Here is a 24490-nt window from a genome sequence, read left to right as displayed (position 1 = left end):
TTTTTTTTTTTTTTGGTGGGTCACTGTTCTAAGACAGCAGTGATAATCAATACTTGATAGAAAACGTGCTGAAGGAAAAATTATTTTACCTTCTACTTTTTTTTTTAAGATTTTATTTATTTATTTGACAGACAGAGATCAAAAGTAGGCAGAGAGAGAGAGGAGAAAGCAGGCTCCCTTCTGAGCAGAGAGCCCAATGCGGGGCTCAATCCCAGGACCCTGGGATCATGACCTGAGCCAAAGGCAGAGGCTTTAACCCACTGAGCCACCCAGGTGCCCCACCTTCTACTTTTTTTTTTTTTTTTGAAAGATTTTTATTTTATTTGAGAGAGAGAGAGCATGAAAGGAGAGAAGTCAGTGGGAGAAGGAGACTCCCTGCTGAGCAGGGAGCCTGATGTGGCACTTGATCCCGGGACTCCAGGATCATGACCTGAGCTGAAGGTAGTCGTCCAACCAACTGAGCCACCCAGGCACCACCCCCCCCACCTTCTACTTCTAAATTTCAGATGAAATTTCTGTCATCTACCAGATCCTGTTGGAATTGGAATTAGAAACGGTCTGTAGGCCAGGCTATATGTTCTTGACATAGGGTCTACTTTTATTTTTCTTGAGAATTATTTCTTAGTTTGAAGGTAATGGTAAAAGTAAAAAAAAATTTTTTTTCAATGAAAAATAAATTCACTTATTTAGTGCATTTTGGAGTGGCTTATTTGGTTGCAGAGGACCCAGATCTGCTTAGATAGAGGGTATTGATTTTAAGGATGAGGGTGGAGCTAACATTACAGAAGCATTGGCCTGGAGCCGACATCTGACCACCTTTGGAGTTTCATGGCCTCTCTCTGTCTTGCAGTGTGTCTGCTTCTGCTTGTCTGTGCTCTGTTCTTCCTTCCTGGGTGATCTGCTCTCTTGAAACAGCCTCTCCAGGCCTAAATGGTTGTGGTCTCTTCCATGCACTTTTTGGCTTCTGCCCCTGCTGTGGCATCTCTTTGCCAGTGACATATTTCTAAGTGAGAAGTGGTTGACCCAGCTCATCTTTTTAAAAAAGTCAAATATAAACCATAAACTCCAGGTCCCTGGACAGCCTAAGAATCAACTGCAGCAGGACAGGGGAGACGAGTCCTGCAAAGCTTGGCCCCACCCCTCAGCACAGATGCAGCTTCCCTTACACCCAGAGTGTGGCCTGGGACAGGCATCTGAGGCCAGAGTTGCCACTAAGGCTATCTTGTATCACATTTATCTAATGTATATATCATTGAAACTGCTCTCCCTTGTCTCAGCAATTATTTCCATCATAAAGAGTAGCTGGCTATTAATTTTGCAAGGAAGCAGTGATTTAGGAAAATGGTCACTGAAATCACACGATCTGAAGAAATAGAAGAGGATTTTGAAATTGGCATTAGAAGGGAAAATAAGCAGGGGTCCAGAAATCCTTGAGAAGGGGGAGAAGTACTGGCTTTAATTATTTGGGAGAGGAGACACGTAGAACATGAAGATGCCTAGTCTGACGTGACCGGGCCACTCCGTGGGAAGTCGGCATTGGCAGCTGCCCTGTTTACCAGTTCTCATATCAGCTGTTTCTTGCTGAACATTCTTAGTTACAAAGAAGACTTACATGCTTCTTCGCATGTGTCCCTTTATACATTCCTGCATGTTGATGAAAGAAATTAAATTTTCTCTGAAGTCAGTGTCAGGACACAAAATGTTTCCTTTCCTTCTGCAGGTGTTGAGAGTTTTGTGAAGGATCCTACAGGTCCTGTCACCTTCTTATCAGGTCCCTATTGGTTAGAGCTTTACTCTGGCTCAGAAGCATGGATGTGTGGTGTGTGGGTGATGTGTGTGATGTGTGTGGTGTGTGAGTTGTGTATATGGTGTGTGATGTGTTTTATGTGTGTGGTGTGTGAGTTGTGTATATGGTGTGTGTGTGGTGTATTGTGTTTATTGTATGCGTGGTGGGTGTGGTGTGTTTTGTGTATGTGTGGTGTGTGTGGACAGAGCAGAACAAGGTCATCATTTAGCTTAACCAACAGGAACATGGGTCTTGAGCTGTTTCCAGGTCAGACAAATCTCACTGTTCTATCTCATTATTATTTTTTTTTTGATAGATAAAATCACATTAATGTGAATTTCCTAGGCAACTGAGTGGGTAAATAAGAGTTGCAATGTCTGTAGCCTGTGAGGCATTGTGAAAACCCCTCGTTTGTGTGGATACAGGCATTTGTGAGGGTTTGGCTTTAATTCTAGAGGCCTGTGGGAGCCTCTCATTTTCTGTTGCTTGTGCTGAGGCTGCTCCTCCACGATCGAGAGGCTGTTCTATAGCCAGGGCTGTCTCTGTCATGGTAGGACCTTCACTGGCTTCCTCAATTCCTGATTTTCCAGAGAACAGTGCTTGGCTGTGGAGGTGGGAGGCAGGATATTAATACCAGACCACTCAAGTCATTGGATTAATGCTCATCAAACCTGAGCATGTGATGAATTACCATAGGATTTTGTTAAAATAATGGATTCTGATGCAGTAGGTCTGGAGAGGGGCTTGAGATTTTGCATTGCTAAGAAGTCCCCAGTGGCTGCCAACCCTGTTGATCCCTCTGAACATGCTAAGTAGCAAGATGTGAGCCATCACTACCCAAATTCACTACTAATGTTCCTTCAGCTGCTTCGTGTAGTTATGAGCATGACTTTGCTCAGCTTCCGGCAGCCCTGTACCTTCTCATGTGGAATCAGGATATTACTGGTTAATGGGTAAAATGCTGTTACCAACCCAAGCTCCAGTTGGCTTTCATTCCAGGAGAAATATTAGACCTGTCCTGGTGTTCCCTACCTCAAGTGAGGGAGAAAAGACAAGTTTTGTGTTTGTCTCCAGAAAAGTCTATAAATGAGGAGGAAAGAAGTTTTTATAGGCTCAAGTCCTATGCTAAGAAGAACTGCCAAGACTGCCAAACTCTGACTTTTGTGGCTTTGTTTTCTGCTATTTCAGGCACAAAGTCAAGGGGATTGTGTGTTGTATTAGAAAAGAGAACAGTGAGCTTAGGAAGAAAGAGAGCAGGGCTTGGAGCTTATATATGGGCTGTGGAGACTTGTTCTGGGGTAAAAGGAGAGAGGCTTGGGATGAGCATGGTTTTGCCTCCAAAATGGCTGTACATGCTTGGCAGGCAGGACTCTGGGTTGGAGCCCTGGCTTTGCTGCTCAGCACTGGGCCAACTATGGACAGGCCTCTCCTGCCAGGGTTGGGCCATATCCTGAGAAGGACTGGGGTAAGGCACCACTTCACATAAACCCTGGGGGAGGCGAGAAAAGTGACAGGTTTCTCCTGTTCTGACAGTGGATTACTTTTTTAATCAGGAAAATAGCTAAAATAAACTTGGAATAAAAGAAATGAGACGTTTCCTATAAATACAGATTAAAAGCTGACTGGAGTGTAAAAAATTAATATCTGAATATGGTGTTAAAATGCCTAAAGAAACCTTACAGCCCTGAATTAAGGTCTGAAGCAGTTTTCTGTAGTAAAATGCAAACATTTTAATGCCTGGACTCTATGTATATATTCTCTGCTAACTGATTTTTAGCGGTTTGAGGGAAACGACCTCTGGATATGTAAGAAAAGGTATTACCCCATAGTATTATCTTGCTATCCAAGAATCTCAGGCAGACTTTGTTAATGTGTCATGCATCCTGCCTGAAGGGCTGGTAATTTGAATTTTATAGCCTATGCTGTAATTTGACTTACATCACAATACTGTATCATTATCCATTTAGTTCAGTTTTTCCCAAAGAACAAGGCATACACCACTGGTACTGCTAGAGCTGATTTTAAGTGGAGCCATAAAACCGCCATTTTTAATCTTGAGTCATGCTGAGAACGTTACCATTAAAATATATATATATTCCTTTTGGTTTGCCTTTGGTGGAACTTAATGACACTATATTTATTGTTACTTTTATCTTCTATATTTGGGGGCAGCCATTTTTATTCATGTTAGTGACTTAAAGCAATTTGCTTCTTTAAAAATGAATCTCACTCAGATTTGAAGAGGACATTTAAAGAATGAGGTAACTGCTGAAGAACACAGGTGCTATACTGCTAGGGCCAGCATTGCGAAGGACAGGGCTTGCTGGTGTGGACAAACCCCACTGCTTACTTATGAGCATCTTATGCCAGAAAGCCCATGAATTTATTTCATGTATGGGGCAGATAGTACTGCATACAGGAAAACACAGTCAGAGACCGCATACCCTGGCTAAGTACTATGCAGACTTGAAGAAACTAAAGGATAGTTTTAGTTCAAGTCATCACAAGCATCAGGACGACACTTTAGAGTAAGTGGATGGACTGCCTGTCTACCAGCAGGGTCATTGTCCCCCAAAGTCTAAAGGTTAGACATTGATTAAATGCATGGGTTAGCTGTCCTCTGTCCAGCCACAAGATGCTGACCACTGTCTGTGGTCTGCGGCTGTGGGTTTGTTTAATGAAATCCAAAGCCAGTTTTTGAAGCCTACTGAAATGACCTTGTATAACATCAAGTCTTGGTGCTTCTGAGTATGTCCTGAAAAAAGCTCTTCCTGGCAAGCAGTAAGTCCAGTGTGCCTAAAAGTCTTCCTACTTAATTATGAACAGTTAGCCTTTTTTTTCTTTTTTTTTTTTTTTTTTTTTTTTTTGTAGTAACTACATGTACCCACACCCCAAGTGTGGCAGAAGCCAGCTTGTACCCATGCAGACTTCAGACTTGCCACAGTCAAGCCATTGTTTTCTCGTTTCTCACAGCCTGATTCTGGCCCAAGTTTATCACTCTGTTTAGCACCCTGCTCTGGTGCCTGGGCTTAATATTACAGTAGGCGAGTTTTCTTGTCACCAGCACTGTTGAAGTCTTCCCATAAAGGAAAGCCCCATAGGCCACTCTGCCTTGTGTCTGGAGAGCAGGACACTTTCCAACCCAGAGCCTGCTGTCTCAGCTTTGCAAGACCTGCCACTTTTTATCATGAGAGCTTTCTCTGTCTTAGCTTGTACCTTCACTTTGGTTAAGAAGGGTTAATGGAGGAAAAAAAATTCCCTTTTCCTCATGTTTTAATTTCAGATAATAATAATAGCTATTATTTTTAAAGTAGAGATAGAAAGAAATTAGGCTTATGTGATATTTCTAATCATCTTAGCATGGTTCAAATAGGTTCCCCCCCACCCCCCACAACCAGGGAGCATTGTTGAAATGTGAGTATGTACAGAAACCATTTCAAATACTGAAAAAGTTGAAATAAGCTTTACATATAGGTCCCTCCCTGCTGGATGGTAAAGGAACATCCATGGTATTTTAGCAAATACAACTGAAAATCCATCCCAATTTAATTTACAAATTACTAAATCAGAAGGGAAATTCTTAGAACATTGTCTTTTGCTCAAAATGTTTTTGGAACTCTTTCAGAATTTGTAATGTATGATTTTGCATATCCTCAGACTAGTAGTTTTACTTTTTAGAGTGGATTAGTTTTTAAAAACAGCCAAACATTTTTTAATGCCAACTTAGGCAATCAGTGCCAACTTAGGCAATAAAGCAGGGCACTGATTATCATGGTACTCCACATCTGCTTCAGATAGCAATTTCAAAAGGGTTCCATAAAACTTTGATCAATGGAAACAGTTCTGAAAATCATGTATTAACTACCAAAGGGCAGGTACACCTTTAAATATGTTTTCTGTTATATCTGTTTTCAGAATACAAAGACACAGTTTAGAAGTTCATGACCGCTTATCTTCTAAGAATCCAGTATAGCTACATATTTTTTATTATTTCTCTTTTAGTATTAGCTGCCTTAAAAAAACAAAAGCAAAACTAAGCTTGCTTTATATATTATATATAAACCATTATGGAGATATGCTGCACAGTGATTCCACAAGTGAAATAAAGTCTGAATATTATGTATTTTTATTTTCAGGTAATCTATAGAAGTTAAACCCTTGATACTATAGTTCCCTTTTGATGGCCATATTTGACACTTTTTGCATTTTTTTCTTAGCCATTCTCCCAAATATCTGAATCCTTTTTTCTGGCATCTAGAAGGGTCTCCCTAGGTTGCCTGTCTTGTACGTGCTTTGTCAGAATGTATAGAAGAGTAAACTGTGGTTATTTATTACGGCAATATAGCTTAATTCCCTATTACCAGAAAAGCTGCGACTTTTGTGAATAAGTTGTAGGTTTATATAACTTTCTCTCTTGCTTTTTTTTTTTTTTTTTTTAATTAGGTTTGCAGTAGAGATGGTAACCTTTGAATTTGAGAATAACACCTCTGAATATATTTTTTAGGTCAACAAGCTCTTCAGTTAGTTTGAGGATCTCTAAATTCTTTGTTCCTCCTTTGTTCCCTCCTTTGTTCCTGCTCACTTCATTCATTCACTTGGTCTCTAAATGCTGTGCTCTGTGTTAGATGCCAAAATTTCCAAAACAATGGTGGATTTACATAGTGCCTAAATTAGGCAGAGTTAAAGAAGCAAAAATAATTGTTTAAAAAAAAATGGTTTCTCCTGAAATAAAACAAAACTCCAACATGTAGGATAACAGTTTCTGTTCATTTTTTAATTAGACAATTTATGTAGACATCACTTTGACAGTTTCCAGCTCTCAAAGTGATTGCAAGTGATCAGCCATATTGCTTCATTTTGATTTTGAGGTCACCTACTTTGTCATGTGAATCTGCCTTGAGCCAAGTGATGCTGAGCCTCTAGGCAGCTAAAGGCTGGATGGCATCTCTTTGTCAGGATGGTGACAGAGACATGCTGCCATGAATGCAAATGGTGCTCTGAGCTTATTAAGCTGGGAAAGGCACAAATTAGAAAGGGATGAAGGATCCAAGAAGGAGAAAGTGATTGAGGAGCAGTACCGAGAACTGCAGCTTGAGGATTATATATAGAAATGATTTGGTTTTTAAATTAGCCTTATAAGTGTTGAATAGATCTTTAACCTAACATATCTGCTCAAAGTTAATAATGAATTATGATTCTGAATTATTTTTCAGTTTGAAAAAGTCTTGGATGCTGGTCTCTTGTTTTTTTATACTTACAGTTATCAACTATAACCCAGAATAATAATAATTATCTTTTTATTTTAAGTAAAATTTATTGAGCACCTACTATATTTCCTACTATATTTGTGTAAGGCCCTTTGTCTTACTCTTCCATCCCTTAAGGAGGTAAATCTACAGGCCCAATAGACTTATATGAGGAACTGCACATAACAGCTATTATACTGTTACATAAATAAAGTGCTGGGGCTGTCAGAGCCTTGTCAGTAACTGTAACTGATTTGAAAGAAGCTTGAAGGGAGAATGGGGCTCTTGTGGTTTCAAGTTGAAATCAGATAGTCTTTTAAAATTCTTATATTTTAGTTGTAAATTTGGAGGGAGGTAATAATGAATTGATTCCTTAGCCTTGTGTCATTGTTGGAGACTTCTTCCAAATGTTTGTTATAAATTTACAGAGTCACCAGTATCATTAAAAATGCAAATATCTCAGTGCTTGCCTTTTAGATATTCACTGAAAATTATAAGATTTATCAAAAAATCAAAGAAGTGTACCCAGTGCTTAAGAACTGAAATTATATGAGTTGTCATGGGATTCTTTCTCTTCTTATTATATAGCTGACTATTACTGTGTTGTGAAGGATTTGTTCTGTCAGATGAAATGCCAAGCTCTGTGCAGTTATCAAGATAGACTGACTATTGATTTAAAGGGGGGAAAAAAAAAAGGCAAAATCTCAAGTGCTCAACTTTATTACTGCTCAACTTATAGTCCAGTGGAGAGAGGGGTGGGCAGAGACTTAGGGAGGTTGGTAGTGAGAAGCTCTATACAATCAAGGATTTAGGCTGTTGCTTGTAATGCTACATCTTCACTCAACTAGTAGCCTCCAAGGTCCTCGTGGGAGGGGGAAAAGTTGGGGGATTGTACATGGGTAATTTTATGTTAAGGGTTTATGTAAAAACCTTTATTTGAAAGAGAGAGCACAAGTGCAGGTTGGGAGGGGCAGAGGGAAAGGGAGGGAGAATCCCCAGCGGAATCTCTGCCCAGTCTCAGGACCCTGAGATCGTAACCTGAGCCGAAACCAAGATCTGACTCTTAACCAACTGAGCCACCAGGTGCCCCTTCATGGGTAGTTTTTATGGGTCATGTCGAGAAGTGCTCTACGTCATTTCTGTCCATGTTCTCTTGGTCGATTTATGTCCCCAGCTTAACTGAAAGGAGCTGGGGAATGAAGTTAGATACCTGTATAGGAAGAGAAACCTCACATAAGCACTAGCATCATCTGCCACAACTGGCAAATAATTGAATGCTGGAATTGTATGATTTTTTATGTCACTGATCACATGCTGCCCTAGTAAACACATGCACACATACACAGGATCCTGTTGCACTATCCCAACCTCCCAGTGAGTGATCCATTTATAGGACGTTTAGGTACATGCCCGTAGGAGGAAGAGGTAGCCTTTCTTCCCATATCTGCACCAAAATTTTTAAACTGAGGCATAGATGAAGATGATTGATAGCCACTGATCCTAATAATTAGCATAAAACCTATGCAAGCATGGAAGTATGTTTTTTAATTTAAATTTTTAGAAACAAATATAATTTGGAAATTAGAATTTTATATTTGAGGAATGTTTGAAGCATTTGCTCTAGGCAAAATTAAAGATTTTCAAGCCAGGAATCACCATCTCCAGCGAATTACTTAATATCTCTATGCCTCAGTTTCTTCATCTGTGAGATGGGAGACTGTAGTAGCCCTGACTTCATAGAGGTGCTGTCACGCTTAAAAGAGGCTGTGTATGTAAAGTGCTTGGAACCATGCCTTGTGCACAAGGAGCACTCAGTGTTAGATGCTGTAATTAATCCCATCATTGCCTTCATGTTGGGCCATGGGGATCTGAACTAGCACTGTGAGATTAAGAATGCAGGGCAGGGGTGAGGACACAGCAAGTTTGAAGGCTGGAGTGGTACAGGTGAGGGAGGTTCCTGCCCAGGGTGCCGTTTAGATGCTGGCTCCCATGGCCAGGCACTGTGCTACCTCTTCACACCTGTGTTTTGTCTCACGCATATGCTATCCTGTAAGATGCGTAGAGGCACCTCAGGGTGAATGATGAGCAAACTGAGGCTTGAATAAAATGAGCTGTGCGCCAAATCAGACTCCTGCTTATGGTTGGGCTGAAGTAAGAAACCCAGAAGAGCGGCCCTGCTAATTATTTTGGGGGCATATTGAAGATGATCAAGGTAGGGCTATTCGTTTCATTCGATGTTACAGAAAGGATGTCGACAGTATTATGACTTGGTGCTCCCCAGAGTTGGAGATTAAAATGGAAAAATGATTCGAAGACATTTAAACTCCTAGAAATGTACATAGTAAATGAATTCAGTACCTGTAGAAGTGGCCCACCTTAAGAGGTGCTTTGTAAATCTTCTTTGGCCAGAAATGGAACATCATCTACTGAAGCACGTGGGGCTTTTTCTCAATAAGATGCAATGTCACACTTCTAAGGTAATTGTGCCATTTTGGCAAAAGCTTGCAATCACAGAAGATTGGTGCCTTGCTAGAAGTGTAGAACAAGGAGAGCCAAAAACTAAGACTGGATAGGATTTTTACCTTTGAAAGGAAAGAGATTAGACAACAGGAATGTCCCTTGGAAGCAGCCCTCCATTATTAAGAGTTAATAATAGTGAATCACAAAGACACATTATTGGAAAACCAAGAGAACGGTGTGAATCTCTATTATCAGAATATATACTGGGTGCTAGTTCTATGCCAGCTAAGAGGCTGAACACTTCCTGTGCATCATGTAGTATCTCATTTAATCCTCAGATCAGCTCCAAGAAATACACTTGTATCTTCTCTTTACAGATGAGAAAATGGAGTCTCATTAGTAAGCCATAGGAATGTAATATTTGGCACAATTACTATTAGTAGTAACCTTGTACTACATATTTGAAAGTTGTTTAGAGTAGTAGATCCTAAAAATTCTCAAGACAAAAACAAAACAACTTGTGACTACATTTTCACCATGAGAGTTCTCATTGCGAGAAAAAAGACTTGTGATGGATGTTAACTAGACTTATTGTGGTGGTCATTTCACAATATGTACAAATACTGAATCATCACACTGCATACCTGAAACTTAGGTAAGGTTATACCTCAATTATACCTCGATCAAAACAAAGTGAGTCTTAGATAAAAACATTTTTTCTTGGGCACATGGCTAATGAATAGGGGAGCTGGTATTTGATCCCGGGCTTGTTGGACTCCAAAATCACAGTTCTGTCTCCTCAATATAAAAATTTTATATCCTACTACTGAGAAATAATCATCAATAATGTTTTTTAATGTATTTTATTTATCTTCTTTTTCCTTTCTTTTTTTTTTACCGGTTTTATAAAATTGAGATTATGCAGCATATGTATCTTACTTTTGTTCACTTATTCTCATTGTTGTTAAAGTGTAAAAGGCAGATAAAGTGTTTGAAAGGGCAGATTAATTAACTCCTACTTTCTTATATTTCTGGAGAAAAATATGAACAGATCTATAACTTTAACACAACAGGAAGCTATAGGTTTCAAAGGTAAGATTGGTGTTAGGTAAATAACTGATAGGACAGGGGAATTTCCAGACAGATGTGGTAAGTTCAGAGCCAAACAGAGTGAAGGAGGAGGTGAATAAGCAGTTTAGAAATTTCTACCTGATTTGGGATTTTTGTGTTGAAAGAAGTCAGGGAGGCACAGCTAGCCCCTACGGCCATACAGTTACAGAGGTACAGACGGAAGGAATGTGGGCAGAAGCAGACCAAGTCTACAGTGCTCACCTGCTTTTAAGGTATCGTGAAGCAATTAGTTCTCTATTTACCTAACTTATGCTTTGTTCATTAGGGTTTCTGGTGAGAAACCCTAAGAGAAACTCTTACACAGTAAGAGTTGCTATCTTGAAGTATTTAACTTATGTCGTTTCACTTTTGTTTGATGGTGTTGCGAGGTATTAAAGAATAGGCCTTCTTCCTTTCAGTGGGGCTGATGAATGGGGGGTCAGGATGAACAAGGGGGTCTGAGCAAATTAGTGGGAGGACTGAGCACCGATAACTTGACACATATCCAAAGCAAAAGCAGTCTAGTGCTGGGAGGGAATCCTGAGTTGATGCCAGAGGGGCCAAGGAGACTGAGCCCTCGCAGCAGAGGCCTAAGCGAAGAGGGGGAGGCATCACACCGCTGGAGGGGACTGGGCAGGTCCCTGGCATCTGTCCTTTCCTTAGCTGGCTATTTGCATAGTGGCCTCTCTGTTTAAGACCGAGGAGCCACAGCATAGCAAGGGCCTGGGCCAGCTTGAAGTTGGCTGTAAGTTGAGTCAAATGCCATGGGCGTGTGCTTTAGCACAATTACAGGGAGCACCTTTGCATCCGGAAGTCATGACTTGCCCTGTACCTCCTCACACGCCTTTCAAAGCATCACTCTATTCAGGGCTTTGCACACTGGCAAATAGAACAAGTAGCTGTTGCTCTTCCTGTATATCGGGGTCCTTGCCTTTGACTGAACTGGTCCGCCTTCAGCTTTGATCGACTGGAGCATGGCAGAGAGACCTGCTCCCTATAGTTGCGTGGCATTTTCTGAGCAGATGCTTTGGTCTACAGCCCTTTCCTGCTGCCAATTGAATTTAATCTTATCTCCAAAATTCCTCTTTTCTGTGTTACCAACTCTTGTGACCTTTCTAAGGGATCCATATGGGAAGAGATAAGCTCAAAGAAATGTTCTAAATGAAGGCATCAGATTTCATTATGAAAAGCACAACAAAGCACTCTGAAGTCCTGGCTAGAATGTATGTTTCACTGAGATAAGGTAGGTGGGAGCAAGAACAAAGTTTTAGAATAAGTTTTAGTCACTTCCTGAATTTTTAACCAGCACCAGGTATGTAAGTTATGTGCCGGGAGCTAGAGATAGAAAGTCTGTTTAGTGATGGCTCTCAGGGGATTGAGGCCACAAGGGAGGAGGGACCAAGTCCATCTGTGATACCAGGACTATGTGGAGAATCTCAGAGGCTGCCTGAAGGAGTCTAGGGAGGGAGAGTCTTGATCATTCTGATCATTCCTGGGGAAGGGGATATTAAGGAGTCTTCTCCCTGGAATGGATGACTCTCAGGCTTTGAGGAACAAGTAACAGGTAGAGATAAATGACAGGAAGGATATTTCTGGGCAGATGAAATGGCACGAGTGTGTGTTTAAAGGTGTGAAATAGCCTGATGAATTTGGGAAATGCATGGCATTTGTGCATGGCAGTGAGATCTTGAAGATTCTGTGGAATGGCTGAGGAATGTTTCCTTGAGAGCAGTGGAGAACTGTGAAACTGTTTCTAGGAGGGGGGTGGTTCGCATCTCATCCTGTTACTAGCAGGGACATGAAGTTGGCGGAGGGCAGCCTGGATGCTGAAGGCCATGTTGGGGGTGGAAAGACCAGAGAGAGGAACAGGAGAAGAGGAGACGTCCGGCCAGGCATATGGGTGACAAGTGGGAAGATTGCTTGATGTGGAGCAGTAGGGTGAGGGAGAGGTTAAGTCCTCGTTTCCCAGTGCAAAAGAAATGGGAAACATTGAAGAAAGCTCAGGCGTGGAGGGGAAAGATGAGTATGTCTGTGGGCATGTGGAAGGTGAAATGCTTTGGGATATCTAATTGGAGGTGTTCAGTAGGCAGCTGAGTATAAGAGTCTCACGCTCAGGGGAGAAATTTGAGCAGGAGGTAAAGGTTTGGGGGTCATTCATGTGTAGGTGATGGTTGAAGCTATAGGCATAAATGAGGTCACTCACGGAGAGGAGGAGAATACAGTGTTGCGGGGGAGATGAGCCTGCAGAATATTACTGTTACAGGGAAAGCAGAGGAAGAGGCCCCCTGCAAGATCCAGAGAAGGAACAGCAGGAGGGTTTGTCAGCACTGTTGACTGCTCTTGCAGAAAAGGCCCAGCAGGAGAATGGCGAGCTGAGTCATCACATTAAGTATCACAGAGGGCATTGAGCTTGTGGGATGGGGCTCAGGCTTGCAGGTTAATGGATGCAGTTGTTGTCATAACTGAAGCACGGGCTGTAGAAAGACAGCCCCTTCGCAGGCCCCGTCATGAAAGGACTAAGGAGAAATGGGAGAGCTACAGGAGTCTCAAGGTGGAACCAAAGGCAGGGAAGCACATCCAGAAAGGCTACAGCATAAAATGGGGTGGAATAGTCTGGTAAACGTGGACTGAAAAGTTTCCATTGGTTTTGGCATCTGGGAGGTCATCTGTGACAACAAAAGCGATGTCAAAAGTGGTTTACAGCCCCTTTTGTTTGTTGTTTTATACTTTTCCCCAGACTCTGAGAGATCAGAGGAAGGCTTGAGAAACACCAACAATGACCATTTCCAGGAGGAAACAGCAGCAGTCACTGTTTCCTGCTGGATCTGCCAGTTCGAGGGGATGTGAGCCATCATGATGGTGCTATATGTCTTGGACAGCGAACCGTGATATAATTAAGGGAGGAATTTCATAACTCTCCAGAATGTGTACATGTTTGGGAATGAGCTATGCAGGCTTTGCTGCTGCTGGAGAAGCAGACCCCAAGGGGAAAAGGTGGGGGTCACCAGCCACTGATTTTCTTCTTCTGGAGTTGGGTCCTTAGCTGGAGCTAGGACCAGAGTGGACTTTGGACATTTTAAGCCTGGTTATTCCCCATTGAGTATTAAAGACCACAGACAGAGTTCTCTCTGTCCAAGACCCTTTAATAATTGCATGTACCCCTGGTATTTCCAAGTTTACTTGTCCTTGCAATTAAAAAAAAATTATAAAACTAGTATATGGTCATTATAAAAACTCAGTGGAGGCAAGTGAAGGAAAAGGCAGCAACCTGCCTGAAATTTCTACTTCCAGTCTCTTCCAGCCCTGGCTGAGACGCTGGTCATGGGCATCACACGATACTGGGCTGTGTTTCTGATACCTCTCTCAGTCGCTGGATGGTGGATCACAGTGGGTCAAGACTGTGTCTCTCTCATTCACCATCCTTTCTGCCACATAGGCAGCTTCTTAAATAAATGGGTAAAGGAACAAATGAATGAATAAATGAACAAATCAATGTTTCTAGCCGTTCGTAGTATTGCTTCCATGCCTTCTACTGTAATTTTCAGAGAGAAACTGGCTGAGAGGAAAGCACCTATTTTTGTCACCTTTTGATTTGTAGGAGCGCTTATTATAGGGATGGCCCTGTTTAACAAGGGACAGGGTTTGTAGTCCCTTCATCCAGCCTGGAGGGGCAGATTTCTACAATTATGTGCATAAAGTTAATCTATTCAGAACCTGGTAGATGACTGTCAGGGGTGACAAGCTTAGCACTTCCATGGAATTAGAAGGTGAGATATTTATAATGTGTTTTAGGTTCTTAAAAAGAAGTATGTCTGAACTTCTGCACTGAGTTCAAACAGTTTGGAAGCCTTTACTGTGCCTCCCGTCTGTGTCAGGCAGTGGGGAACTATCACGTATACAGCAGTAGGAGGAATAATTCTGTCCAAGTGATGACAGGCCACAGTGTACCCCCAGAGATGTTCCGACAACATGGGCAAAACCATGTTTATAGGTTTAAAAGGGAAAATGAGAATGCCCTGCTGATCATCAGACCACAGAAGAAGGGGCTTATAGGAATGGTGAGAACAAGTATTCCTTCTGTCTAGAAATGTAGACTTCAGAGTACGTTCCTCATTCACTTGGAGCAGTGCTTCTCCAGGTGGACTTGACACTGCCTCTGTTAGAATCCTTGTTAAAATGGCATATTTCCACCCTACATAAGGACTGCACAATCAGAATTTCTGAGCAGGGTCCCTGGAGTTTGCATTTTAATCCCCAGGAAAACTCATGTAAATTTAAATTGGAGCTAGGAGACTAACAGAATTTAAACAGTTGCTGGTGGGGTCAAGATCCCAAACAGCATTTAGGTTAAATTGATGTCTTCACAATCTGACCTTTCTTACCTTCAATTAAATCCATAGAAAGTGGCTTAAGTACAGGAAATGATTTTTGCCTAGTCCAAAAATCTAGTGTCTATTATAACAACTGGAATTACCCTTCAGTAAAAAAGCAAACATTTCCCCTTCTTTCTAACCCTTTTCATCCTAAACTTGGTTGGCGGCTGGGGGCCTGTGAGGCTTGCTTTGGGATATGAGAATAGAACCACAGTCGCTGTTTGTTTTATGTCCCATTTGAGGCAACCTAACACAGCCTTCGGCACACACAGCCTTTACATGTTGGCTCTGCTTCAGTCTAAGAGCAGAAATAGCTTTATTACAGAGGTAAATTATGGATGGGAGCCACAAGTAATTGTCAGATACACACTAAAATGACCAGGGCCTCATGGGTAGTGGTTCCTAACATGGCTGCATATTAGATTCAGCCCTTTTTAAAGTACTGCCCTAATCCCACCACACGTGGATTTATTGGAATCGCAAGTGATGATTGGCCCCAGGTGGTTCTGATACGCAGTCAGGACTGAGAACCAATTAAGTTAAATGCGTCCGTGTTTCTCAGGAGCAGCTTTAAGACTTTCTTTATCTGAATCTCCAGGAGTGTTGCATTAAAAAGGCAGATTCCTTCCCTGGACCCTGGACCTGGTGAAACAGTTGCTGGGAGGGGGGCCAGCCCTATCATTAAGTAAGTGCTCTCAGTGATTGCAGTGTACTCTGAAATTGAGGATCCCTAGGCTCTGGAGCACGCAGTGGTTTCAGTAGACCTAGGTTAGGGATGCACCTCGGAAAGAGCTGGTGACAGCCATTGAGAATCCGTGTTTTGGCTAGTTTATTTGGGCCACATGGCTTCTTGTCTTTCTGGAGAACTGCATTCACTCCTGGCCCTGCACCCTCTCTTCTATTCTGTTACCCAGAGTGATTTTAGGGTCTAAATGACTCATTGTAGCCTGTGGTTGAGTCTGTCAATTCACAAACACTGTACTTGGTGTGGGGGTGTGAGAAGAGAACACATTTAGTAGGATGCTTAATTTCGGTTGACAAGAGTCACAGATCCTCATGCAAAGATTAAGTATACTCAAAAAGGTAACATGAGACAGGGAAACAAGCTTATAGAATTCATGCAAAGGAAGGGTCTAACCACAGGCCCTGATTTGCACTTCAGGCGAGGGACTCTTGTCTGGGGAAGATGGAGGAGACTTGGGGCAAAGTTGAAGACTTAATTTTTTGGATCGAGAGCATTCATCTATTGGAAGACTTAGAATTTTCCTAGGGAATTTTGATGCATAAACACCAGTCATTTTAATTTTTTCCCTATTAAATGGGAATAATTAAATTAAACTGCAGTTTTGAATGAATGTGGAAGTAGGAGATGAATACAAATGCTGTTTTTTAGGTTTTGGTATTTAGTTGCTGTTACCAAGAGGTTTAAGTAGGTGCTATTCAGAATTTTGTTCTGGGAACAGGGTTACTCACCCAAATGCCAAACTGTCCACATGGTTTTTTTTGGTTTTTTTTTTGCCCCTTTCCATTATTCTATATGAAACTTAACATTTACAATTCTGTAATTCTTCTTTGCCTTTTGGTTAATTTATTTTTATATTTGCAAATCGCAGTCTTGTGTCTCAAGACATATTTGTGTTTGCTTAGCCAGAACTCTGCAGGGGAGGAAAAGCTGAGGCGTAAAGGTTATTTCGGTAATTGTGGCTGGAATTAGGCAAAAACCTTTTGGGCTGGGAAAGTTTTTTGGCAGCAGAAGTTACCAAGACTCTAAAGTAAAACTTTGACAAAGTTTTCCTCTGTGGGCCTTCCATGGCGCTCTCTGCACAGAGAGACCCGCGTCAGGCTTTCTGCTCCACGTTGTGCCTTTACAGGCGTGGGGAAGGCTGCTCAGGCAGGAATTAGGCCTTGGTTTACCAGGCTGGCTGCCTCCTGGGCGAGTCTGTGGTAGTTGGAATAGTATGATAAATGGGATGATGCCTTTGAAAAAAATTTCCATTTAGCATTTTCTTCTCCCCCTGCACACCCAGAGGAACAGCTGTGGCAGCAAATGCAGACTTGATTCATGGATTCATATTTAGTCTTGTTTGACAATCCCAGATATTTTAGGCAGGATCGAGTCAGGCAAGCAGCGTTACAGCATTCAGAGTGTCTTCATCAGCCAGACTGTTTGGCACACAAGGACCTTGTTTTACCCAAGTAGTAAATAATTCTCAATGAAGCAATATGATGTACCAAGTGTGCCCAGAGTCACAGCATTCAGTATTTCACTACAGCTTGTCCGCATCCCTATCTGCACGCTTGTTCTGTTCTCCACTAGTTGTTTATAAGTTGCAGTGTTTGAATTTTGTGTCTGGCCAGATCTCCATTGATGGTTTTTTATACATAATAAGGATTCCATGGTAATAGGACCCTCCCATTTTTCTTTTTCTTTTTTTTTTTTTTAAAGATTTTATTTATATGACACAGAGAGATCACAAGTAGAGAGAGAGGAGGAAGCAGGCTCCCCGCCTAGCAGAGAGCCCGATACAGGACTCGATCCCAGGACCCTGAGATCGTGACCCGAGCTGAAGGCAGAGGCTTAACCCACTGAGCCACCCAGTAGCCCTTTCTTGTTTTTTATTTTTTTGTTTTTTTCTAAGAATCGTTCATAGTATGATGACTTGTTTCTTCTTAAGACCATGGATCATGGGATTTTGTCATTTGCCTCTGCTATGGATAAGTGGCTCTCATCCATTGTGTCGGCTCTCCATTTTGGAGCCTGCCTTCTCCCAGGCTCCTCCCTTCTCCTTTTCTCATAACCAGAGCTCTGAAATCCATACTCTCCAGGTCTCCTCTCCCTCCCTGTGCCGCCCTTCTTGTTGCCTTCTGGGCAAAGATGGGAATGTGCTTTCACAGCTTTCTCCCATTCTGTCTGCCTCCCTGTTCACCAGTTTTCCAAACAACAAAAAAAATCGAACCCAAAAACATTAACTTGAACTTTTCCCTTGACCTTGGTATCTCCCTCAAGCTACAAAACCCTTTCCTCTCCTCCAGGCTTTTTGAAGGCATACTTTCCCAGGTTCTCAGTCTTATAGATTTTTAATGGGGCCTTACAATTTTTTTAAATGGGATTATGACACCAGGGTTGTTCTTTATTTTGATAAGGAAAATTATCAATGCCATTTTGTAAAAGACAGAGATTTCAGCCTTCCAGGCAGGATATAATTTCTGAAACAGAAGACAGCTGTCCTTTTAGATAAATTTGGCTTCATGATCAGAAAATCTTGTCACCTTCCACCCAATTGCCTTGTCTACTGATTAGGAATCCTGTGTCTCTTACTAGACTTGAGCCCCTACTGCTTTATACTCCCTTTCTCTTTTTCCACAGAAGCCAGTGGATAAAACTGGCCTCTCGGCCTCCGTTTTTTTACTTCCCCTCAAACCATGTTTCCTCTTGAAGGTCACAGCAAATTCCCAGTAGCCAAGTCCACCTCTTCTTTACCTGTTGATTGTCGCTTGGTGACACTCTTTGCTCTCTGACTTCTTGGCTGTGCCCCCATAGTTCTCTTCCCTCTGCCTGTTGGGTGGCCCCTGCCCCATAACAGGAGGTTCACATTTGCTTGCTTTCTCAGACTGTGCATCCACCCCTACCTGCATGTGAAATGCCTGTCAAATGGTATAGCTCAGAGTTGCAGGCTTGTGTTTCTACCTCCTCTTTCTCTCCATAGTCATTTCCCCAGGCATCTCTTATTTGGCCTGTTTGGAGTTGATCAGATCTGACTGATCTGACTGTCCCGCTCCTCAGTAGCTACCTCTCTGGCTTCCTCAGCCCCGAGGCAGATGAACTAGAATTTCAAAGCTCTGCTCTTCTACAATGGACAATCTAGTTAATGTTCCCAAGCCTGCTTCTGCATCTGTTAATCTCAGAATTAGTTGTCGGGGTTAGAGATGCTTCATGCAAAATGCCCTTTGCAGAACCTGATAAGTCATAGGCCCTAAGGATGGCGGCTCTTCCTCTTTGTCTAGCCCCATGGTACAGCCAGAATGGAACAGCCGGGATTGGAGGGGAGGAGTTCTTTTTCAGAGCTGTAACTGTCGCTTGTCCTTATCTTGAGTCTATCCTCAGCTTTTTCTCTGAGTGCCTGACTTTCCACTTGTGGCTGAGGTGGCAGTGATAATAACTGTTAGGTGATTAACTTCAAAAGAGGCTCCTCTGAGTACCAGGCCATTGGGTAGCAATTTTTGATCTTCATTGGAAGCAGCAGTATTGTGCTAGAAACTGTAAAGTGTCTGTATAACTGAAGGAGGGCTGCATGTATGTGTGTAAGTGTGCACACAGGCACCACCATGATGGCCAGCTGAGTTTGTCCGCTCAGCACTGACCAGGGTGAGCCATGGCCCTCATTTTCTTTCTTTCTTTCTTTTTTTTTTTTTTTTTAAGATTTATTTATTTGACAGAGAGAGATCACAAGTAGACAGAGAGACAGGCAGAGAGAGGGGGGCGGGAAGCAGGCTCCCTGCTGAGCAGAGAGCCCAATGCGGGGCTCGATCCCAGGACCCTGAGATCATGACCTGAGCCGAAGGCAGAGGCTCAACCCACTGAGCCACCCAGGCGCCCCCCTCGTTTTCTTTTTTAAAAATTTTTATTTTATTTAAATCCAGTTAATACCTTTAGGTCACGTCTTACATACTTTCCCTTTATAGACTAGAAATATAAATGTAATTAAACTCTGATGGGCAGTTGTTCATCCTTGAACAAGTCTTGAAGTGGATTATTGAATGTCGGTGCAGCGTTTAGGCAAGGTTAGCTGTCTCTGGTGTCCATGCGCACGCTGTGAATTGCTGTGTTCCTGTTAGGGTTGCCTCTGCCCAGTTTTTCTTTGCAGGGCAGTTCACAGGGTGACTTTCTTTGTGATGGCTCCGTCTGTTTATGCTGCATTATTTTTCCTTCGTCTCTGACTTGGTTTAACATCAGTGATGTGGTAATGAGGTACTGTCTTCAAATTTGTTAACAGTTCATGTAGTTACACCAATCTTTTTCTAAGATCGGTTACTAATAGGGGCACTTAGGTAGCTCAGTTGGTTTAAGTATCTGCCTTCAGCTCAGATCATAATCCCAGGGTCCTGGGATGGAGCCCTGTGTCTGGCTCCCTACTCAGTGGGCAGGCTCCTTCTCCCTCTGCCTCTGCCCCCCACTTGTGTTTGTTCTCTCTCTTTCAAATAAGTAAATAAAATCTTTAAAAAAAAGAAAAGAAAAAAAAACTTAAAAAAAAAGAAATTTTAAAAAAAGATTGGATACTAACAACCAAGACTTATTTAAACACCTATTTTTTGTCTTTTGATAGAAGTTCTTGACGACATTTTCCCCTTTAGTTTGAGTGTTGTGTTGGGTGTAAGAGGAAGGCAAGAAAACATTCGCCCCAGATCCCAGAAGTTGATATAAAAAGTGACCCACACTCAAAACCAGTCAGTGCTGCTTAAGGAGAATTGCCTTTTTCTCCCCTCTTTTAGTCTTTTCCATCTTTGTACTTTACCAAGTTATCCTGTATCTTACCTCATTGTACCTCTCAGTAGCCCTGGTTGTTGGATGAGGCAGATAATCTGAACACGCCCTTTGTGAGGGACCCAAGGCTCAAAGCAGTGGATGTTTACCTATGCTAAGTGAGGGTGCTGGCCCTGAGATCTCTCTTCTGATCCAGGCCCAGTGCAGTGAGTGAGGAAGTATTGTTGGACGCCCGCCTGTTAGACCTACACTGTGGTAAAGACGGGGGAGCCCCTGAGAGACCTTGTAGATCTGATCCCTGTGTTAGTGGAGGACACATCTAGGGGGAAGCACGGTATTGAGTAAATGTTTATCACTAATCACCTTTGAACAGAGTGCTTACAGAGAGAAGTATTGGGCGCTGTGGGAGGCCCAGTCTGAGGGGATTCAAAGGTTTAATAGAAATTTCATGACACTGTATTGCACTCTTGTCAGTGGTATTGGTTAAATTCTTTCTCTTGCCTGATGGGAGTTACATTAAGCAAGAAATAAAGAGGAGACATTTTACTGTTATCTTATTAATCAGATACTAGACTCAGCTTCAATACTGCGTCATAACCGAAAGTTAAGATTAACCATGCCACAGGATTAAATTTAAAGCTTCCTTGTTACTTCGATATTTTTTATTACATTATCTTGAAAATGGATTATTTGGTTTTGTTTAATTAATTTGTTTAATTCGGGAGAAGCAAAATGTTTGAAACTGTCCTAAACTGTCAGATGGGATGGTGCTCCCCATCCCCTCCTAACCCCCCCCCCCCCCCCCTCCCCAGGCTCCCTTCAGTTGAGTGTCTGGAGATTCAGAGGCAGCACTCCCCTAGGCTTTCCGCAAGTAGCTCATGCCGGCAGCTATTGGCAGCAGGGCCCTTGGGTTGGATTTTGCGGTTTCTCCTGACCTCACACATTCTTTCTAGAGACAAGACAAGTTTATAGTGAGGAGCACAGGCTCTTGCAGGGAGAAGGCACACATTCAAAGCCTGGCCCTCCTGCCTACTGGCCAGGCCCATACCCCTGCCGTGCCTCTGTTCCTCATCCAGAAAATGGAGGCCATCTCTGTAGCCTTCCTAGTTATGGTGAAGACTTCCGGTAGTTAATTTGTGCAGAGTGGTGAGAAGCATGCATGATACTTTTTTAAGGGCTCAGTACAGGCTCCACAGCCGTGGCTGTTTTTTCAGTCACAAGTTTCACAAAGTGTCCTCAGAGTGTAGCACGGTTGGGTCCAGGGAAAGAGGCTGCCCCACACTTGGACCAAATCCAGGCCCCCAACCTTGCTAGCTAGCACCTTGTACTAATGAAGCTAACACAGCCACCTTGCTGATGCAACGAGTGGAGATGATTGCTTACAGAGCTCTTGCCCCACTTTCAAAAATAACTTTTTTCAACTTACCAACTTGCCACATAATAGGCCCAGAAGTTTAAAATGTTATTCTTTGCAATTTTTTAAAAAGAATTAAGGAGCGCCTGGGTGGTTCAGTGAGGTAAAGCCTCTGCCTTCAGCTCGGGTCATGGTCCCAGGGTCCTGGGATCCAGCCCCGCATCCAGCGCTCAGCGTCTAGCTCTTTGCTCAGTGGGGAGCCTACTTCCTCCTCTCTCTCTGCCTGCCTCTCTGCCTACTTGTGATCTTTGTCTGTCAAGTAAATAAATAAAATCTTAAAAAAAAAAGACGAATTAATCGGGGGGGGGATGTCAGCATTTGATTTCTTTAAGCATTTCTAGGCTTCTTAAACTTCCTATGTCTAAATGCTGTCAACATGAATTAGATAACCCTAGAGAGTAGCCATAAAATACCTAAGACTTTTGTTTTGTGTAGTGTTTTTATGATGTTCTCCGTGGAGAGAACCTAGTATTCTCACTTACTAAAGTCACATAAGTTTTGAGCCCAGGAGGAAAAGAGATGCTATTTATATAAAATGAGAAATGCCAGTGAGTAATTGATTTATCCAGAAAGAACTTGTGCAATGTATGGGGGCTACCATCTATCGCCCTCGCCCCGCAAGGACGACAAGAACCCTGGTTCGGATGCATCTTCTCTCTCTTCTCTCTCTTTATTTCCGCAAGTCTACACACTTATATACGCTTACATGACCAATCAGCGAGCAGGGTACAGGAGGGAGCGAATTAGGCTGTGCACCTAAACCAACAGCTTCGCTAGCAACCAATGCTGTTTACTTCCTCTTTGGGCGTTCTGCTTAGTCTCACGAGGCAATCCTAACCTGGCAACTAGCCAGGCGCCATCTTTTTTTTTTTTTTTTTTTGAAGATTTTATTTATTCATTTGACAGAGAGAAATCACAAGTAGTCAGAGAAGCAGGCAGAGAGAGAGAGAGGAGGAAGCAGGCTCCCCACTGAGCAGAGAGCCCCATGCGGGACTTGATCCCAGGACCCTGAGATCATGACCCGAGCCGAAGGCAGCGGCTTAACCCACTGAGCCACCCAGGCGCCATCTTTTAATGGCGGAGGCCGCCCTGGCCAGGGGCCTGCCTCCGACATCTCCCCCTTTTTTCTTTTATGGCAGGGATCGTGCCTGTCTTAGGTTGTCAGTGGCGGGGAATATCCTTACCCGTCATCAGACGGCAGATATCAATGATCTGCGTCCTGTCTTAGGTTGGTATATTTCCCCCACCAATCTTACCCGTCGTTGACTACCGATCCAGCATACTTAGCCACACTTGGGGGGAATGTCCCAGCCTCGATGGCTAACAAGGCCTGCACCATGGCTTGCTGTTGCCTATGTTGCTGTCGCCTCCAAATTTCCAGTTTCCTTACTAGCAGAATCAAGCCCACTACGAGGATTATCATCAGACCAATTACGCTAGTCCATTGTTTCGTAAAGGTTAACACATCTTGCAATGTTTTGATTATCTCTGGGAGGGTTGCAAGCTCACCTCTGGTGTTATTTATTCTTGTTATGCCTAGTAGCAGGTTGCTGAGTGTAGTTTTGGAATTCTGCGGACTAATTCCCCCGCAAGTATTGGGAGCTGTCGGGACACATTCTGTAAGTCACTCATATTAGTATAGGCTATGGGAGTTACACAAATTCCCAGTCCCAATAGGGCCCCCCATATGTCCACTTGTTCTTGAACCAAATCCACTCTCTGGTTGACTATCAGGATTCCTGCTTGCAGATGTGCACTGATCTGAGTCTATGTTTGAAGGGCAGCCGCCGTTCCTTCTGCAAGGTGTTCACAGCTTCCGCAGTGGGTATAGTTGTAGCAAGCGAGACTGCTGCTGCCATGGCAGCTGCTGTAGATATAGACAATGCTGTCACAACGGCGGCTGTGATACCAAAATCTCTCTTTTTTCTGGATAGCACCACCGGTAACTTGTCCTCTGGAATGGAAACTGGGATAGGAACATGGGTAGGGATACACATAATCACAGCCAGCTTGAAGGCCGTGACATTCCAGCACTGGGAAAGGTAGCAATTCTTAGTGCAATTCAACGTACCATTCAGCTCACTAGTATTTGTTACGAGGAAAAGGAATGGTGGCGAGACCCATATGGGAGTGGGCTGATAAGTAATATTATTGGGTCAAGACACATTAACTGTTGTCTCAAAGGTACTAGAGTCATTTTGTTTATAAGAACAGTTGAGGAATTTGCCACCATTTAACATGGACACTGCTGAGATTTCAGTACATGCTCCTAGCAAGTTACAGACCTGCCATGCATCAAAGGGAGAGGAGGGAATATGAGAGAAGAGTTAGTCAGTGGTAAAGGATATAGCCATGCTTTAACCACTGCTCACAGCTCTCTGGCTTGAGTCTGCCACAGGAGGTGTAGCATCCCCAGAGTTATCATCAGCATCTTCAGCATCATGACTGGTGTTTGGAGGCAAGGCTGCATGCACCATCCACTCTGGGATCCAAATTGGAGCCTCCTTTTCCTGTGGAAAAACACATACAGACCCCCTACTCCATACTAACACTGGATCTGGTCCATTCCACTTTCCTGTGAGGATGTCCCTCCAAAGTACTAAAGGCTTAGGGGAAGCA

The 24490-nt window shown here is 42.8% G+C and overlaps 1 protein-coding gene across 1 annotated transcript in view; it reads left to right on the top strand.

Moving 5' to 3' along the window:
- The window catches only part of LRRC1 (leucine rich repeat containing 1), a 135805-nt gene that overhangs the window by 56096 nt on the left and 55219 nt on the right, over positions 1-24490 (top strand). The window contains exon 3 of the mRNA XM_059401545.1: positions 20654-20712. Within this exon, the coding sequence (XP_059257528.1) occupies positions 20654-20712 (59 nt within the window). The remainder of the gene's footprint in view (positions 1-20653; positions 20713-24490) is intronic.

The sequence above is a fragment of the Mustela nigripes genome, chromosome 5 (assembly GCF_022355385.1).
Source record: "Mustela nigripes isolate SB6536 chromosome 5, MUSNIG.SB6536, whole genome shotgun sequence".
Lineage (NCBI taxonomy): Eukaryota > Metazoa > Chordata > Mammalia > Carnivora > Mustelidae > Mustela > Mustela nigripes.
This window is presented reverse-complemented; position numbering and strand designations above follow the sequence as displayed.